The sequence below is a fragment of the Eurosta solidaginis genome, chromosome 3 (assembly GCF_040869045.1).
Source record: "Eurosta solidaginis isolate ZX-2024a chromosome 3, ASM4086904v1, whole genome shotgun sequence".
Taxonomy (NCBI): domain Eukaryota; kingdom Metazoa; phylum Arthropoda; class Insecta; order Diptera; family Tephritidae; genus Eurosta; species Eurosta solidaginis.
Window position 1 is genome coordinate 103929305 of NC_090321.1, and position 12297 is coordinate 103941601.

General features: G+C 41.1%; 1 protein-coding gene across 3 annotated transcripts in view; it reads right to left on the reverse strand.

Annotated features, from left to right (window-relative positions):
• The window catches only part of Gpo1 (glycerophosphate oxidase 1), a 350155-nt gene that overhangs the window by 4434 nt on the left and 333424 nt on the right, over positions 1–12297 (reverse strand). For all 3 annotated transcript variants that reach the window (XM_067772901.1, XM_067772900.1, XM_067772903.1), the window contains one exon: positions 1080–1181. In XM_067772901.1, the coding sequence (XP_067629002.1) occupies positions 1080–1181 (102 nt within the window). The remainder of the gene's footprint in view (positions 1–1079; positions 1182–12297) is intronic.

Sequence of the window (12297 nt, forward strand, 5' to 3'; positions counted from 1 at the left end):
AAAAAATATTTTTTCTTCCTTGTGAATGGGTCAATTCAGAGAAAGATAAAAAGTTTGAGTCTATTCATCAAAAGATCTTTTATCGGGATGTAGGTAATGGTTACGAAGATTTTAATATGTTGTCGCCTGTCCTTATTTGTGATGGCTTAAAAGTGAATCACCTATGTAGTGATTTGTACTGTCATCGTTTGGTATATGAAAACTACTCGGAATGGGAAAAGGAGCCGCACGGAGGCTAATTGGCGTGCATATAAGCTCGCGCGTAATGAGTTCACGCCTGCACGGATTAAGCTTGAGAAAACTAAGTATTTTAGCAAAATGCGAGGGACGTCACTCTCAAATCATGTCTTTTGGCGCAACTTAAAAAGCCTGCGCGTCTTTGTAAGTGATAGTTCGGAATGTAACCTTAGTCCTGAAATCCTAAATGATGACTTTGTTAGTCGGGCCACCCTTATATCTGCTTATCATATCTTCCTCACATTCTCTCATACATCTACTGTGCCTCTTGGTCAGGTGTTTGAGTTGAGAACTGTGTCGGAAGTTAAAATAGCTGGATGTATTCATAAAGTAAAGTCAAATGCGATTGGCGCAGATCATATCCTTATTAAATTTGTAAAAATGCTCGTGCGATGAATTTGCCAACGCTCACTTATTTCATTAATCACATGAGATTGTAAGATTCCTTCGGTAAAGACAATTGCTAAAACCAAATAAACATCTGGTCATAATCGCGGTCGACCAAGAACTACTTTGGACGCGCTCTCTAAAGTATTTGAAATGTTAATAACTGACAAAATCCCTGACCGTATTGACAAATTGAAACTGCTGGCACCGCTTTGGTCTGGCTTTAGGCAAAACAGAACTGCTTCACAGCCGTTTTAAATATTATAGATGATATTAAAGTGCCCTTTGACAAAAACGAACTGACTTTACTATGCCTCCTTGACTTCTCTAAAGCACGACTCGGTGAACCATAACTTACTCTGCATGAAGCTAAAAAATTAATTTGGTTTTTGGGGTTCCACAGCGAATGTTTATTGCTACACCATCGCCTTTTTTACTCAATCCAATATACGCACCTGTAGATATTCGTCAAGTTCAACTTGTCCATTCATATTAGTATCAATCTCTCTAAGTATCTCATGAAGTTGTTCACCCGATACGTCAGCATCACCGAAGTTCTGCAAGAAAAACCAAGTAAATTTTTGTTAAAAAATGCGCCCAACTTTTGTAAAAATGTATAATAAAAAGTTGATAATTTTGCAAATTGTATAAACATGTGTACATGTCAAATAAGACTTTCAATCGCTTTAACTGTGCCCAAAAGACTATGTAGGCGTTCTGGGAACGCTTTCGAAGGTTGGCCTCCTACCTAAAATTCTAAAAAGTGTTAATTTGGGTTTAGATGGTCTAATTATGACACCTTCTATAAATTTGTCTCAAATATCTACAATGTAGAAATCGACCTGTTACAATTTTATCAGATGTAGAAGTTTATTTATTTATTTATTTATATATATTTTTTAATCTTGAAATTGTTACATTCCTTACAGACTAATTACAAATGTAGGCAAATACCAACTAACTTAACTGGTCATTAAGTAGCATTTTAAACCTTTTTTCACAAAAGGAGAAATCCAAAACTGAAGATTTCGGAAGCAAATTAAACTTTTTAAGAGCTCTGACAACAGGAGCATTGGCAGCATAATTGGTCCTCGCCAGCCCCACATAAAATGTGGCATGATTCCTTAAACAAATATTAGGAATAAGAGAGAAAATACGTTCAAGTAAAAAGGGGCAGTCCACCACCCCACATATCAAATTAAAAATGAAAGTTAAAGATAAGAAGGTTCTCCTACAATTTAGTGTCTTAAGACCGATAAGCAAACATCTAGACTCATAAGCGGGAACCGGAAGCTCAATATGAAGAGGTCGCAGAGCATACTTAATAAAGATTTTCTGAACCCTCTCCAATCGACTAATATGACAAGAATAATACGGACGCCAAATAAAAGCAGCATATTCTAGTTTTGAGCGTACCAGTGAAGTAAAAAGTGTCTTTAAAGTATACGGATCGGAGAAATCTGAACTGAAATGTCTGACAAAAGCCAGCATAGAGTACGACTTAGCTATGGTATAGTTAAGATGGCTATGAAAAGTAAACTTGGAATCAAAGACCACCCCAAGATCAGTGATTTTAGAAACAATGTCTAGTTGTGAGCCACCAATAAAATATGAAGTAGGGATAAGAGTACGGGACTTGGAATAGGAGACATGGGAGCATTTTTTAATATTTAAGGGAAGCATATTTTTCTGACACCAAGCTACAACATTGTCAAGATCACTCTGAAGATCCGCCGATTCATAGGAACACATTATTTTGCTAAAATCTTCATGTCATCAGCATACAAGAGAAATTTAGAATATTTAAAACAAGTAGTAATATCATTGATGAACATCACAAAAAAAATCGAACCCAATATACTTCCCTGAGGAACCCCAGAGGGGCAATAAAAGAATACGAGGACACCCCGAACTACAACTTCACATGATCGATTAGAAAGATACAATTTAATCCAATTTAAAAAATTTGAATGGAAGCAAAAACTATGTAACTTTGATAACAAGACAAGATGGTTAACTTTATCAAACGCTTTCGAAAAATCAGTATACACGGTGTCAACTTGGGCGCTGTTACTAAAGACTTCAATGCAGTATTCGGAGAAAACTGCTAAATTAGAAGTGGTTGATCTCCCAGACATGAATCCATGCTGATCAACAGAGATGAGACGATGAATGGAGAAAAGAATTTTATTTTTCACTATGCATTCAAAAAGTTTTGAGACAGTAGAAATTTTAGAAATAGGGCGATAATTGGAAATATCATTTTTATTGCCAGATTTAAAAACTGGCGTGATAAAGGAGATTTTCCATGCATCAATGAAGACGCCTTAAAAATGTGAGACGACAACCCATCGACACCAGTCTGTGACGACATTTTGATTTGACGAATCCCAAGTTCAAGAAGTTGTAAAGAGAGTTCAAGAGCCCCAAAGTTTAGTGAAAAACCACTAGCATCCAAGCCACTAAAAAAACCACCACTACTCAAGTCAGGGTCAGCCTCGAAATTCATGCTGAAAAAATCTGCAAAAAGATTTGCAGCATCTAAAGCCGAATCCGCTTGTGTATCTTTGTAAAATACAGCAGAGGGAATACTAGAACGCGATCTCTTTGACTTCACATAACGCCAAAAAGCCTTCGGATTCAAGATTCTAGACAGACCAGTTTTTAATGTCGTAAGAGACGACTAAAGTACCAAACTGATTCAAGGCGTTGTGTAGCGCAACCCTTTCAAGGGCTTGCCAGTGCAATATATAGCTTATCCAATCCAATTTTCGACCTCACCTACCCGTGCGGAACATGTTTTTTAACAGCCGAGGTTATGGCGACTCCAAGTTCCTTATGGATCTAGGGAGTGGGAAGGCAGGATGCCCTAGAAGGTTTCATGTGGTAATTCCAAATCGTTTCCGAGATAGTCGGGCTAGTCTTTAATGGTGCTTATTACCGGAACGTACCGGATCTGTATCCAGCAAAGGACCACCAACATCGGTAACACTCCCCAAATACTTCGGGGAGTGTTTCTCCCATTACAACAACAACAACAACGGCATAGCCTTGCCGATGCTTAAAAAACTCGTCAAAGAGGGACTTAAATATCTAGCGCATGTCTTCAACTTGTCCTTGTCCACCTTTGTGATCCATGAAAAATGGAAAACGGCCAGGGTGGTACCGCTACCGCTATTAAAGACTGGAAAAACAGCCAACATAGGAGAATCTTAGCATCCGATATCTATCCTATCGCCAGTAGCAAAGACGCTTAAAGCCATTCTCATTCCCTACTTCACTGCAAACTTGCCAGTCATCAGCATGGCTTTCGAAACCTAGCTAAGCACTACTACAGCGCTAAACGCCATCAACACTTAGATAAATTGCGGATTGAATCAAAAACCCCACCACAGAACAGTACTCGTAGCGTTAGACTTATCAAAAGCTTTTGATACAGTCAACGACGGCACGTTACTGCAAGACTTGGAAGGGTCCTCCCTTCCTCCCAGTCTCAAAAGGTGGACCGCAAACTTGCCAGTCATCAGCATGGCTTTCGAAACCTAGCTAAGCACTACTACAGCGCTAAACGCCATCAACACTTAGATAAATTGCGGATTGAATCAAAAACCCCACCACAGAACAGTACTCGTAGCGTTAGACTTATCAAAAGCTTTTGATACAGTCAACGACGGCACGTTACTGCAAGACTTGGAAGGGTCCTCCCTTCCTCCCAGTCTCAAAAGGTGGACCGCAAATTATCTGTCTGGTCGGCAAACATCGGTGAAATTCAGCAACGTAACATCTAAACCCAGAAGAACTAGACAAGGGGTAACACAGGGTGGTGTCCTCTCCCCGCTTTTGCTTAACTTCTACATATCGAAGCTGCCTTCGCCACCAGAAGGAGTCACCATTGTATCCTATGGCGATGACTGCACGGTAGTCTGTTCACCCTGTAATTGATGACGCTATACTACTATGGACATATGGTCTGCGTACAAGCTACCCCGAGGCACTGAGCCTCGTTGCAGTTGCTAACGCTATGTTGTTGTTGTAGTTGTAGCGATAAGGTTGCTCCCCGAAGGCTTTGGGGAGTGTTATCGATGTGATGGTCCTTTGCCGGATACAGATCCGGTACGCTCCGGTACCACAGCACTATTAAGGTGGTAGCCCGACCATTTCGGGAACGGTTTATGTCGCCTCATTAAACCTTCAGGCCATTGCCTCCCTCACCACCCCCAAGTTCCATGAGGAGCTTGGGGTCGCCAGAGCCTCGTCTGTTAGTGAAACAGGATTCGCCGCGGATAGGTGAGGTTGACAATTGGGTTTGGAGAAGCTATATATTGTGCTGGTAACCTGAAGGGTTGCGCTACACAGCCCCTTGAATCTGGTATTTTAGTCGCCTCTTACGACAGGCATACCTACCGCGGGTATATTCTGATCCCCTAACCCGCTGGGGTTGCTAACGCTATGTTCTTTGCTACCACGTCTACAGGTGGAATGTGCAGAAAGGCACACAGTGCAGCCGTCGGGGTTGTAAGGCTAAGCATTGATAGCCTGCATACCCCCTTTAATATTCTGAGGTAGTTTCTTTTTTGTGTAGCTTTCCACCAAACAAGAGCTCCATAGTATAGGATAAGGTTTACAATCGCTGTAAATACCCAATGAGAAAGAGAGGGCGATAAACCCCCGTACACCCCAGCATCCTTTTACATGCATAAAGTGCCGTCGAGGCCTTCATCCTCTCCTCCACGTTGAGCTTCAACGACACTTTACTGTCTAGGATGACTCCTAAATATTTTGTGCAAGGTTTCTCCCCCTATAGTAGGGTCACCCCTCCTAACGAAAGCCTGATCCAATTTGGGACCTTGTGCTTCTTAGTAAATAAGACCATAGCCGTCTTCTCTGTGTGGCTGTCAACCCGATATTAGTTGTCCAGGTATGAATATCCCGAAGCGCCCGATCCACCTAAGAGCTAATCGTTGGAAGGCACTTTCCTCTTATGACAATTGCAACGTCATCTGCGTAAGCCGTAAGTTTTGCTGGTCCCTCATCGAACCGTGGGCTCCCCATTGTGAGGTAATCTAGCTCAATATAACGTGCAGCCGATCCATATGGTTATGGCTGGATGTACTTTAATGTAGTTAAGACCATCCATGATCGCCCATTTCCAAGGCCGTCGGTTCTATGTACCGGATCGACTCGGGATTTTTCCGACCAAGGACTGCCATTTCAGTGTAACCCCATTTAATTTGTTGCGTCCCTCCCACAAATTGTCATCCTCCCAGCAGCTCCTTGCAGCGGGAATGCTCCATATTCTCTTGCTCCGGGAAGGTATTGAACCCAATCCGGGTCCGTCTCTTGACCCCTGTCCTGAGAAATGGTTTTGCTGCATCTTCTGGAAAAGAATCTTTTTAGGAGGGTCATACTCTTGTCAGTGTGTCTCGTGTAAGGGATGGTTGCATCGGACAAGTTTTTTTGGGCTAGACCCCAAAAATAGACGTCCACGTAACTTTTATAAATCTTTTGTGGCTCCTTGCTGTTCACGTCAAAGGACGCCCCGTAGTCTGGCCTTCCACAACCCAAAAACTTGCGGGTGGATAGTAGGGGTGAGATGTTAGCGGGTCAAATAGAAGAAACGACGTTCTGCACTATAAACGGAGACACCCCCACACGTATGGTAGGAAGCTGTCACAGTTCGCCGGATATTTCAATCGTGAGTGCAGAACTCGTAAACTGCGTCAACTGGCTACGACTTCATCGTAGCAGAAAAACGCACTTTTATTAACTTTAAAAAAGGAAAGTGGGACGAATACAAATCCTTTACAGACAGCCGCTTTGCTGCCCTCCCTGTCCCAACTGATGCCCGCCAAGGGGAGCGTGCTTTCCGCAAGGTCATTGAATCCGCCTCGGCTCGTTTCATTCCCGCGGGTAAAATTCCCGAAATTCGGCCCCACTTCCCGGCGGAGGCCGCAAGTTTAGCGAGAGAACGTGACCTTATAAGACAGCTCGATCCCGGCGACTCCAAAATAAGGGATATAAACCAACGCATCAGATTGCTTGTGGATGAAGACAAGCGGGCGAAATGGGAGGAGCACCTAAGCGGTTGTAACCTCTCTGCCGGTGTAGGTAAACTTTGGTCCACTGTAAAGTCCCTATCGAATCCGTCTAGACACAATGGCAAAGTTTCCACCGCCTCTGGCGACAAAGTGCTGTCGGATGCGAAAAAATGCGCGAGCGCTTTCTGCCGATAATACATAATGCATTCTACGGTCGACAAAAATAGACGGAGGGCCAACACACACGCACGTAAACATAAGTTCAGCGCGTCACCAATTGCCATCACCGCCAAAGAGGTTGAAGATGCCATCGGTCATGCTAAACCATCCAAAGAAGTGGTCCCAGACGGCATAGCCATGCCGATGCTTAAAAGCCTAGGGAAAGAGGGTTTCAAATATTTATCACATGTCTTCAACCTGTCTATTTCAACCTTGGTCATACCCGAAAAATGGAAAATGGCCTAGGTGTTACCGCTACTAAAGCCTGGGAAACCAGCTAACATAGGAGAGTCATATCGCCCGGTATCTCTCCTATCGCCAGTAGCAAAGACGCTTGAAGTCATTTCAAAGCAAATTTGCAGCTAGCCTGTCATCAGCATGGCTTTAGAAAACTCCGTAGCACCACCACCGCGCTGAATGCCATTAGCACCCAGATAAATTTTGGTTTAAATCAGAAGCCCCACCATAGAACAGTACTCGTAGCGCTAGACCTATCAAAAGCTTTTGATACGGTAAACCATGGCACGTTACTGCAAGACATGGAAGGGTATACCCTTCCCTCATGTCTTAAAAGGTGAACCACAAATTATCTGGGTGGTCGGTCCCGTCACATAAGCAGTTTTTTATACTCAGTTGAGCAGAGCTCACAGAGTATATTAACTTTGATTGGATAACGGTTGGTTGTACAGGTATAAAGGAATCGAGATAGATATAGACTTCCATATATCAAAATCATCAGTATCAAAAAAAAATCGATTGAGCCATGTCCGTCCGTCCGTCCGTCCGTCCGTCTGTCTGTTAACACGATAACTTGAGTAAATTTTGAGGTATATTGATGAAATTTGGTATGTAGGTTCCCGGGCACTCATCTCAGATCGCTATTTAAAATGAACGATATCGGACAATAACCACGCCCACTTTTTCGATATCGAAAATTTCGAAAAATCGAAAAAGTGCGATAATTCATTACCAAATATGGATTAAGCGATGAAACTCGGTAGGTGAGTTGAACTTATGACGCAGAATAGAAAACTAGTAAAATTTTGGACAATGGGCGTGGCACTGAACACTTTTAAAAGAAGGAAATTTAGAAGTTTTGCAAGCTGTAATTTGGCAGTCGTTGAAGATATCATGATGAAATTTGGCAGGAACGTTACTCTTATTACTATATGTTTGCTTGATAAAAATTAGCAAAATCGGAGAACGAACACGCCCACTTTTAAAAAAAAATTTTTTTTAAATCAAATTTTAAAAGAAAAGTTAATATCTTTACAGTATATAAGTAAATTATGTCAACATTCAACTCCAGTAATGATATGGTGTAACAAAATACAAAAATAAAAGAAAATTTCAAAATGGGCGTGGCTCCGCCCTTTTTCATTTAATTTGTCTAGGATACTTTTAATGCCATAAGTCGAACAAAAATTTACCAATCCTTGTGAAATTTGGTAGAGGCTTAGAATCTAGGACGATAACTGTTTTTCGGTTGAAGCCACGCCCAGTTTTTATACACAGTCGACCGTCTATCCTTCCGCTCTGCCGTTAACACGATAACTTGAGCAAAAATCGATATATCTTTACTAAACTCAGTTCACGTTACTTACTCTGAGCTCACTTTGTATTGGTGTAAAAAATGGCCGAAATCCGAGTATGACCACGCCCACTTTTTCGATATCGAAAATTACGAAAAATGAAAAAAATTCCATAATTCTATACCAAATACGAAAAAAGGATGAAACTAGTAATTTGATTGGTCTATTGACGCAAAATATAACTTTAGAAAAAAACTTGGTAAAATGGGTGTGACACCTACCATATTAAGTAGAAGAAAATGAAAAAGTTTTGCAGGGCGAAATCAAAAGCCCTTGGAATCTTGGAAGGAATACTGTTCGTGGTATTACATATATAAATAAATTAGCGGTACCCGACAGATGATGTTCTGGATCACCCTGGTCCACATTTTGGTCGATATCTCGAAAACGCCTTCACATATACAACTAAGGGCGACTCCCTTTTAAAACCCTCATTAATACCTTTAATTTGATACCCATATCGTACAAACACATTCTAGAGGCACCCTGGTCCACCTTTATGGCGATATCTCGAAAAAGCATCCACCTATAGAACTAATACCCACGCCCTTTTAAAATACTCATTAACACCTTTCATTTGATACCCATATCGTACAAACAAATTCTAGAGTCACCCCTGGTCCACCTCTATGGCGATATCTCGAAAAGGCGTCCACCTATAGAACTAAGGCCCACGCCCTTTTAAAATACTCATTAACACCTTTCATTTGATACCCATATTGTACAAACGCATTCTAGAGTCACCCGTGGTCCACCTTTAGGGCGATATCTCGAAAAGGCGTCCACTTATAGAACTAAGGCCCACGCCCTTTTAAAATACTCATTAACACCTTTCATTTGATACCCATATAGTACAAACTAATTCTAGAGTCACCCCTGGTCCACCTTAATGGCGATATCTCGAAACGGCATCCACATATAGAACTAAGGCCCACGCCCTCTTAAAATACTCATTAACACCTTTCATTTGATACTCATATCGTACAAACAAATTCTGGAGTCACCCCTGGTCCATCTTTATGGCGATATCTCGAAAAGGCGTCCACATATAGAACGAAGGCCCACTCCTTTTTAAAATACTCATTAACACCTTTCATTTGATACCCATATCGTACAAAAAATTCTAGAGTCACCCCTGGCCCACCTTTATGGCGATATCTCGAAAAGGCATCCACCTATAGAACTAAGGCCCACTCCCTTTTAAAATACTCATTAACACCTTTCATTTGATACCCATGTCGTACAAACAAATTCTAGAGTCACCCCTGGTCCACCTTTATGGCGATATTTCGAAAAGGCGTCCACGCCCTTTTAAAATACTCATTAACACCTTTCATTTGATACCCATATCGTACAAACAAATTCTAGAGTCACCCCTGGTCCACCTTTATGGCGATATCTCGAAAAGGCGTCCACCTATAGAACTAAGGCCCACGCCCTTTTAAAATACTCATTAACACCTTTCATTTGATACCCATATCGTACAAACAAATTCTCATTAACACCTTTCATTTGATACCCATATTGTACAAACGCATTCTAGAGTCACCCGTGGTCCACCTTTATGGCGATATCTCGAAAAGGCGTCCACTTATAGAACTAAGGCCCACGCCCTTTTAAAATACTCATTAACACCTTTCATTTGATACCCATATAGTACAAACAAATTCTAGAGTCACCCCTGGTCCACCTTTATGGCGATATCTCGAAACGGCATCCATATAAAAGGCGTCCACATATAGAACGAAGGCCCACTCCTTTTTAAAATACTCATTAACACCTTTCATTTGATACCCATATCGTACAAAAAATTCTAGAGTCACCCCTGGCCCACCTTTATGGCGATATCTCGAAAAGGCGTCCACCTATAGAACTAAGCCCCACGCCCTTTTAAAATACTCATTAACACCTTTCATTTGATACAAACAAATTCTAGAGTACAAACAAATTCTAGAGTCACCACTGGTCCACTTTTATGGCGATATCTCGAAAAGGCGTCCACCTATAGAACTAAGGCCCACTCCCTTTTAAAATACTCATTAACACCTTTCATTTGATACCCATATCGTACAAACAAATTCTAGAGTCACCCCTGGTCCACCTTTATGGCGATATCTCGAAAAGACGTCCACATATAGAACTAATGCACACGCCCTCTCAAAATACTCATTAACACCTTTCATTTGATACTCATATCGTACAAACAAATTCTAGAGTCACCCCTGGTCCATCTTTATGGCGATATCTCGAAAAGGCGTTCATCTATAGAACTTAGGCCCACGCCCTTTTAAAATACTCATTAATACCTTTCATTTGATACCCATATCGTACAAAATAAATTCTAGAGTCACCCCTGGTCCACCTTTATGGCGATATCTCGAAAAGGCGTCCACCTAAAGAACTTAGGACCACTCCCTCTTAAAATTATCATTAACACATTTCATTTGATACCTATATCGTACAAACAAATTCTAGAGTCAGGCCTGGTTCACCTTTATGGCGATATCCCTAAATGGCGTCCATCTATAGAACTATGGCCCACTTCCTCTTAAAATACTCTTTAATACCTTCCATTTGATACACATGTCATACAAACACATTCCAGGGTTACCCTAGGGTCTTTTTACAACATGGTGATTTTCCCTTACTTTGTCTCCACAGCTCTCAACTGAGTATGTAATGTTCGGTTACACCCGAACTTAGCCTTCCTTACTTGTTTTATAGATGCATTTAACTCAATCTTATGCATTATGACTACTCATTGCACATATTTTTATGGAGAACGGTAGATTGACATGAAAAATTAGCCAACTTGCAAACCTTTGTTGCAAGCCAAGCATGCGAAGAAAAATTTGAAATTTGCTTTGGCTTAGGGTGCTGGCGCACTTTGCAAGTGACATTTTTTTCCCACTCGTTGGTAACTTTTCTAACATTTTTCGCAATTAAAGAAATGAATACGACACAAAATATGTGCAAGTATTTTTGTTGTATAGGGAGAACGTTTATAAAGCGAAATAAACTTCAATTGCCAAGTTCATATTTATAAACGCAACATCTTGGTTAATTGTGGCTATGTTACTGGAATGCATAAGCTTGTGTTAAATGCATTTATATGAAAAATTTCATTGTGCCGCGACCTTAAGGCACATGCGTCAGCTTCTTTGCAAAATATGGTCCAAGCGTTCTTTGCCCAGTCCACAACTATCCCGAAATCAGCAGTCTTAATATCGCATATAAGGTCCTATAAAGTGTATTGTACGAAAGATTGAAGCCCACCGTGAATAGGCTGATTGGACCTTATCAGTGCGGCTTCAGGTCTGGTAAATCTACCATCGACCAGATTGTCACAATGCATCAAATCTTGGAAAAAACTGGTGAAAGAGAATGGACACATATTACCTCTTCGTCGATTTTCCAGCAGCCTTGGACAGCACGAAAATTAGCTGCCTATATGCCGCTATGTCCGAATTTGGTTTCCTCGCAAAACTTATACGGGTATGCAAAATTACGTTGAGCAACACCATCATCTCAGTCAGAATCGGGAAGGACCTCTCCGAGCCGTTCGAGACTAAATGAGGTTTCATTCAAGATAACCACCTATCTCGCGATTTCTTTAATTTGATGCTGGAGAAAATTATACTACCTAGAGAATTTAACAGCTTTGGAACAATATTCTATAAAAGCGTGAAATTACTGGCATATGCTGATGATATCAATATCAAGTTCTGCTTACTCCAAACTGTAAAAAGAAGCGGAAAAGATAGGTTTGATGGTTAATGAGGGAGAAACGAAGTATCTGCTGTCATCGATCAAAGAGTCAACTC